Source organism: Populus euphratica, unplaced genomic scaffold, assembly GCF_000495115.2.
Source record: "Populus euphratica unplaced genomic scaffold, PopEup_1.0 scaffold467.1, whole genome shotgun sequence".
NCBI lineage: Eukaryota > Viridiplantae > Streptophyta > Magnoliopsida > Malpighiales > Salicaceae > Populus > Populus euphratica.
Window position 1 is genome coordinate 83644 of NW_011500357.1, and position 8522 is coordinate 92165.

At 35.4% G+C, this 8522-nt stretch overlaps 1 protein-coding gene across 1 annotated transcript; it reads right to left on the reverse strand.

Annotated features, from left to right (window-relative positions):
* Nucleotides 1-4360: 4360 nt before the first annotated feature.
* Nucleotides 4361-8522, reverse strand: LOC105114025 (probable splicing factor 3A subunit 1). Its single transcript, XM_011010420.1, is given in 5 exon segments — nucleotides 4361-4613; nucleotides 4721-5777; nucleotides 5913-7134; nucleotides 7136-8168; nucleotides 8420-8522. Coding segments are annotated over 3 exon segments (2418 nt in total). The 5' UTR covers nucleotides 8062-8168; nucleotides 8420-8522; the 3' UTR covers nucleotides 4361-4613; nucleotides 4721-5507.

Consider the following 8522-nt stretch of genomic DNA (forward strand, 5'->3'; position numbering starts at 1 on the left):
TTGTTGTTGTTATTGTTGTTGTATTATTGTTGTTTATAATTTGTACAAATAACCTCCCTGTGGTTCGACCCCGGTCTTGCCGGGTTATTTATTACTTCGACACTCCTGCACTTGGGAGAAGACATCAACCTTTTAGTCGTGTCAATTACAATTCTAGACCTAGAAATAATCAAGTAAGGATTTGATTGAATAAATTTCTAAAATTAGATTAAAATAATTCATGTGATATTATTTAAGAAGAAAATTGATACTTTTTTTATTTATTTATAGGATTTTTAAGTTTTTCTAAAAGTAGAATGATATGCCTTTTATCTTCTAAGATTAAATATGAGGAGAGTACAATACAAAAACACTTAAAATACAAAATAAAAGAGTTAGAATTTTAAGGTATAATAATCCTTATCTCCTAAAAGGGTTTAGGATATTTCTTCTTGGTAGTTTGTGTGGATTACCGTCAGAGACCGAATATTTACACAACTTGTAATTTCTGATAGTGCAGTCTTGAAGTAATTATTCAAAGCAAAAATAAAAATAAAGAAACCTAGTCTTTATGTAATCTTTGTATAAACCCTAAACTACTCTAGATGTATTTAATGTGATCCTTAAAACTCCAGAAAAATTTTTAATTTATTATTTTCACTATGTATATATGTTTCATGTAACCTAACAATGCCAACCATAATTAGAAGTAAACATTATTAGGTTTGACAATTTTATTGAAGATTACTCTTTTGGCATATTTGGTTCATGCCTACTAGTAACAAAAATAAAATTGATACACATAATATCAAAGAACCAATTCAACCTAAAAGCTTAAGTTTTTAGGCGAGGTCTCAAGATATAATTTATATTATTCTCTAATAGACCTTCTCAAGTGAAAGCTATTTGGGCTTGAAATTTGTATATGTCCATGCTTTTTTGTGCTTACTTTTTATTAAATAAATGAGGATGATGAGATTTAAACTTATGATAACTTGGTCATCATGATACCATATCAAATAACCAATTCAACTTAAAAACTTAAACTTTTAAGTAAAGTCCTAAAATATAATTTGTGTTATTTTCTAACACATAATCACTTTTGAACATTCATTAAATAGCCAGAAGTACAACTTTTCTATATTATTTCTTTTAATGGGATGCTAATTATCTTAGATTTGGAGCATTAATGGTGGATATCTTTCCAAATTTACAGATTTTAGGTAAATTAAAAATTATGTAGGTACCATCATTTTTATGCCCACTTAATGGTAGGTGTAAATAATAATGAGTGAGATACATTTAACAAATACATAATGCAACTTTTTTTTTCTTTGGTTTTAATGATTTATTTAAATCCTAGGATAAAATTTCATTCTCTAATTGTTTCTTTGATTATTGTTAGGCATTGTAAGGACTCAACAATTAAATAATTCAATATATTTATATACACATATATAAGTTCAGGGAGAATGCTAGTGCGTACTAAATTGGGTTTTGTCTTCATATAATCAATTAGTTATTTATCAAAATTGGGTTTTGTCTTTATATAATCAATTAGTTATTTACCGGTTTATGATGACACACTACTTTAAAGGTAAGATAAAAAAAATTGAACATGAAAAAAAAAATTAGACCATATAAATTATTTAGTATTATTATTAAATCTAACCTTAATCTTAAAATCTCTCAACCTAACTCCTTAACTCATTCAAGTTTAAAATTAACTTACATGAGAGTTGTATTAACATAATCTAGTCAACTTGACAAGTTCAAAAAATAAACTATATAATCATTAAAAAGCATGGTTTGTTTTTTTTTTTTTTTAAATCAAGATGCTGTCTTTTTTATTTTAATATTGAGATAACAACATATTGGATTGATCTGAGATATATAACTTAACCCTCTAAACTTGTGACCTGAGTCATGGATTCCACTGAGTTAACTTTTTTTTAAAAAAAAACTAATTTTTACTAAATGATATGATAACAAAAATGCACACTCACAAAATCAAGCACCAATTAAATATTGTGATATTTGTTTGAGACTGTAATAACTTTATAGAAAGCAAATAAAAACAGGTTATGAAGATCAATTCAAAATTCAATCAAATATTGATGAATGAATTTGAAAAACAATTCAATAAATATTTAATCCTAAGAAAAAAATTAGAAGGTTGAATTTTAAAGATAATAATAAAAAATAGAAAAGAAAAAAAAGGACATGACTTAGTAGGTTAATCTTGAAACCTCTTGATCCAACTCCTTACATAGCATGACTCTAAAAATAATCTGTGTAGGAGTTGCTCCAATATGATTTAGTTGTGCTAGCAGGTCTAAAGACAACCCAGACAACAAGTAAAAAAAATGGTTTAGCTATTAAAAAATAAATTCAAGATGATATGTTTTTTAATACTAAGTCGGTAATTTATTGAATAGACTCAAGCTTTACAGCTTAATCTACTAAACTTGCAATCTAGATCATGAACTCCATTAGGTTTGACAACTTTGTTTTTTAACAATTTTTTTTATTCATTTTCCATGATCTCAATAATTTTTTTATCACTCGGTAATTCTAAAATTGTCTGTTTTCTTCTAGGTAGTTCAAAAGATAGTTAGTACCCATTCTATCACAATTCTTTAACGTTTTCGTTAGAACATGTAATTGTTGAGCACCTCCATCATATAAGTATTGATCCAAATTCTCTAAAGCCACATTATTCATGGATGTAGTTTTACAATGTTGAAAAGAATTTTCAACTGTATTTGCTTTAACTTTTGTTGTTTATGCAGAGATTGCAAGACTTATTACTTCTAAAATATTTATTTTATTTGGATTTAGGATCTCAATTTTATTATTTTCTAAAAGATTTTAATAAAATCAATTATGATAATACATCTTGAAAGATTGTATGATCTTTCATCACAAAGTTAAATCCTTAATGTTGTGTTGGGTGGCAAGAAAACATTTCAATATTTTTCAAACCTTTAATAGTTTTTGGATGGGCAAGACAATTATCAATAAGTAAAAGATCTTTTTTACTATCTATTTTTTTTACTAAATTGTTGAACTTATTTTTGGAAAAGAATCCCAGTCATCCATGCTCATTTGTTAGCATGATGCTCGCAATTCATCTATTCAAGTTCACATTCTTAAAACATCAATGGTTTAACATGCTTGCCAATTAAACATAAAAGGATTTTATCATAACCATCCTTATAATAGGAAATAACAATTACAAGTCTTTTCTTATCTTGTTTCTTACATTTATATTGCTTTTTAGTAAGAGAGTGATGTGGTTGTAGTTTATAAAACAATATTGTTTTGTCCATGTTAAAGACATCTTTCATGGGAAATTAAAACTTCTTTTTCTATTAAATTGCTTTTCATGAGCTTTATATCGACTGACGTGTTTCTTTTTTTTAAAAAAAAAATACATCTTAATATCACATGTCTTAATTTGAAACGCTTAAACCAAATCTCGGTAAAATAAAATTTTAGGGTATATATAGGGTACATCTTTTTCAGAACTCCTTTATCTTCTTTGTGATTAGTTTTCTTGTTATATTCATATGTTTTTGGTATTAAACAATCCACTAATTGAGAATCTTTTCTAGCTTCAAGAATTTCGCAGTTTTGTATAGTTTGGCATTGCCTTAGAAGGAATAGCATTCTGGAATGAACAAGGAAGAAGGCGGAATGGGCGGAGAGACGATGTCGCCATACCGTAGCAGCTCAAGGCATCAAAGGACTTCCCACTTTCTATCCATCAAAGAGAAATCACAGGGGCTGATGTTCCAGACGTCCAAAATCATAGCAGCTTCGAAGAAAAATGACTTCCCAATGCTAACATGAAAGACACTACAAATGGTCAATCCTCTGCTGAAAATAACTCGTACACTTTGTACACTTGAATTGTAATATGGATTATGATTGTGACCACACTACCTTATCTGCATAATTCCAGCCTAAAATTAGTAAGTTCCATTGGCTTACAGTGGACGATTGATAATGATTTCACCGAGACCACTTCTGGTCATTTAAAGTGATTTATCATCTTCATCTTCTCTTTCACTCACTGAGATGAAACATTAAAGCAGCCGTGCTCCTCGTTGCCTGCAGAACGATGGTGGTTAGACTCATAATCCAGCCAAGGGCACTGACCTACAGTCCTGAAAAGGCACACTCCAAACCTAGAAAAACAAGTTAGATGGGCCAATTCCGATAATGGTTTATACGCAACAGGGACGTAGCAAATAAATTAGACCGCTACGTGCAAATAACCAGAAATGCTGCCATGCTAACCAGCTTATAGCCAGAAAGATTAAGAAAGAACCCAGACAAAATAGCCAAAAACAAAAAATGGCAATAAAAAATGTTATTGGTGGCTACCATTGAAATCAGTTTCTAATTCCAATTTCTCGACTCACAAAGGAGCAACATATTAGAGAAAATACTAAAGGATTATAGAACAGAAAGATCAGACAATTGTATAGATCCATAAACTACCTAATGTTGTGATCTACCATATCCAGCTAAAAACAAAGATTTTTAAGCCACATCCCAGAAGAAAAAAAATCAATATTTAAGCCAATCGGCAGCCTCCTTGTAATAGCAATGAACCGTAGTAAACACTGCATAAAAGAAGAAGATGGGTGAATAAGAAGCAGGTTCAGGCACTGCGATCATGATTCAGCACATGAGGAGAAACCACTACTTATGAGATGGGTGAATCACCGACCTGCCTCAGCTAAAATGCACTGGGTTGCAGAGATCATTCCATCCATTACAAGTTAGTTGCTTTTCTGTTGCCATAGAAGAAAAGTATCAGAAAACACCAACTCACTGCTAGCTATTTGGCTAGTTAAAGGAAAGCATGACAGGAAAATAGAAACAAACTATTGAAGCATACTCCCTCCACAAGAGAAAGAAAGTTGGGTGCTTAGTATAATCTGCATGCACCCACTCATCCCTACAGCCCAGGCATAATCACTTACCTACAAAACAAAGCCTAGTTCTAGTAAATGACCATCCACGTCACTGCATTTACCAAGAAAAGAACTTGCAGCGACAAAACTAAAAAAGAGAAGAAAAATTGAGTCCATAAAATATCATCAATTTATTGATAACAAGAACTCAAAAAAAAAAAAAAAAAAACAAAATAAGACCATGAAGCACTTATTTTCCAGAGAAACAACTGCAAAGCAGAAGGAAGCAGTAGTTAGTGATGTATGCAGATGGCTTGCCGTTCCTAGGCAAAAGAAACTGGTCTACTTTCCACTGCCCTTAAAGAAACACTTGCCATGACGCCATATCTGTATTAGATACCACTTGCTATCAGTTCAAATATGAAAATTCAACATAGCAACAATGATTCATATAATCATACTAACAATACATTGCCATTATAATTTCCAGCATAGCATCAAAGGAAGCAAAATAACAAAGTCCCATAGGAATATGTGAAAATCTCTGGTGATGAGAAAGTTCTATCAAAAACCTTGAATGGGCCACTTCGAATAGCCTCTTCATCTCTTTCTACCACCACGCTCTCTCAACGAGAGAGACAGAGACTCTCCTGGTCCAACATTGTAATATGCAAGTGACATATTATCTTTGAGAAAACCAGCTTTTCCACTCAATTTCTGTTTGTTGGCAGGAAGTTGGATCTCTCCAGCAATTTTTTCCTTCAGGCTGCCAACAGTTTCGGACAAGGACTGCATCATAATCTCCAGAACTTGCCCTTTGAGATTTCCTTCATCAAGATTGGGAACGGCAACAGTGATGCGCACAGTTCCCTGCATAAAAGGCACAATATCAGTTGAACATGTAGTGAGATAAAGGAAGAAAGACTGCATTCAGACACAAATCAGGAATGACCAATCCAATAATGCAGAATAAGAGTCATAATTTTGAAAAAGAAAAATCCATACCAGATGTTGAGCCAGAAACTGATCTTCTGGAACAAGCGCAGAATCATCAAGCCTCTGCCTCTTGGGCTCTGGCTCATCTGGAAGTGGAGGAGGAGCATCCTCAGGTGGAGGTGGTGGAGGCATTCCTTGAGGCAAAGGAGGTGGTGGAGGCATCATAGGCAATCCGGGTTGGGGTACAGGAAGAGGGACAAAAGGTCGATGAACTGCCATAGAATTATATTGAGATCCAGGTGGTGGCGGCACATGCATGCTTGGATTCCCAGACATAGATGGAGGCATAGCGGGTGGTCGATTTACCATAATGGGTTGCTGTCCAGATGCCATTTGCATTGGAGGAGGAGGGGGGTAATTTGGCTGCATCATTGGAATACCAGCCGGCCTTTGTGGAGGTACAGGATATGCCCCACCAGCTGAACCAGAATATTGAACTGTATTTGGAGGTACACGAAGAAGATTCAACTGCAGTCCTGGTGGTGTAGGGAGGGGACGGACTGGCAGCACACCAGGTCGGGGAGGGGGAGCTGCTGGGCCTGGAAGGTTCCTTGCATCATTATTAACAGCTTCATTTTGATCCTCACCAGCATTCTGAGACATAGCTTGGTTTGCAGTGCGCCCAATGCTTCCCGAGTGACCATCCCATATAACCTGCTTCGGCTGCTCATCTTTCTTCTTCTCAATTTCAGCCTTCACAGCATTAGAAACTTCTTCCTCCGTTGTGCCAAAGATATCAGGACGTAATCGTGCAAGTCCCACTATGTTTCGGGAGATCTCATCATCCTGAGCAAGAGTAGTTTCCCGAATCTTGGCAAACATCCTTTCCTTTTGCTCCTTGTACTTAGGATCAATGAGGGAAATTCTCATATGCTCGGACATCTCACTAATGGGAATTAGCTCACCAGTGATAGGGGAAACAACAAACTTTGTTGGGTCTCTTTCAGCAGGGATTCTCTCCTCAGGTCTCTTCCAATTTTTCACAATCCTCATAGGTGGTTCTGCTTCCTCATTTGTCCTTGTGTCTTTCTCACCATCATTCTCTTCGATACTTGCAATCCTCATGCCTTCCTCGACTAGCTGCATCTCTTCCTCGTCCATTTCCATTTCCATCTCCTTTCCAGGCTCAATGATTTCATCTTCATCCATAGCAGATATCTTGCTCCTCCTTATAACCTCCTCAAGTGTCATTGGAGGGGGCAAGTCCTCATCTTCATCGTCTGCAAAGTCTAGTCTCAACCACAACAAAATCATGCCAATCAATCATTGCCATTTGCATCCGCTCCTGTTCAATCTCATCCTCAGCTTTCTGTCTTGCCTGCTCCTGTGAGCGTTCCCATTCAAGGCGATGCAAGCACCTTTCAAGCACAGTGGTCATGTCATCAACACTCTTTGTCAGCTTCTCAGTCAAACCCCTGGGAGGCATCAAAACTTTAGAATATGCATCAGCAAGTCCAGTAAAAAAGGTGAACATGCTGTGGGTTGGCTTCAAAAAGTGGAACTGAGGATTGTTCATCTCCCTGTTCGTCAATCCAGTCAAGAATGTTTGCCCATTTCGAGCTACAAACTGAGCCGTGAGCTTAATAATATCAAGTTCCTCTCCAGTAATTCCTTCTGGAAGCCGAACAGTATACTGCTCTGCTTCTGGGGGTTCAAGAACCTTAGGAGGAGGTAGTCTAAACTGGGCTGCAGGATCCGGTTTGGTAGCTGCTTCATTTGAATCAGCAGCTAAATCAGGTTTTGGAGCTGAATCAGGGGCAGCTGAATCCGCAGGCTGTGAAGTAGGCTGCTGTCCAGGAGCTTGATTCTGTGCACGAAATTCTGTCAAACGATGCTGATAATAAGCATGATATGGATCCGATGGATTCAAAAAATTGAACTTGGCATTATTAGCATTGTTTGCAATAATCCTCTTCTCAAACTCAAGTCCATTTTTTGCCACAAACTGCGAGGTTTTATCAACAATACTCCTAATATCCGGTGGAGGATGGATAATTCCAATGGTTCTCGTATGGGTCGCAACTGGTGCTCTGTTCTGCTCCTCATTTTCCGGTCTACCTTCCCTTGGCTGCTGTTCTATCACTTGGGATGGTGGAGGAGGAGACCCATCTCCATCAACAGGAGGTGCTGGAAGCGATAAGATTGCTGCGGCTGGCATTCTTTTTTCTCCAAGACTCGATCAAAAATCTCAAAAACAAGCCGCATCAAACCAGCTCCACACCAAAGAAAACCCCACAAATTTAGATTTAAAAAGAAAAAAAAAACCTGCAAATAACAAGTTGCCATAAAAAAAGAATTGATTAGTTCAGAGTAACCCAAAAGCAAAATCACAAACCAAACGAAACCCGCCAAATTCCCAATCCAAGAGAACCTATCAATAACTGAAACCAGTCATTCATCTCGAAATTGAAAACCCTAATCAGTAAATAACATAACAAAAAAGATGATTAATTTCCAAGCAAAGATAATCTATAAAATTTTAAAATAAATTAATGAATGGAAATAGAAGAACTTACTGAGCTGTAGAGAGGATTGAAATTGGAGATTTTCGATATGCTAGGGTTTTATACAGAAAGAGAGTCTTTCTCAGAGTGAGAAAGATGCAGTAGAGATTATTGT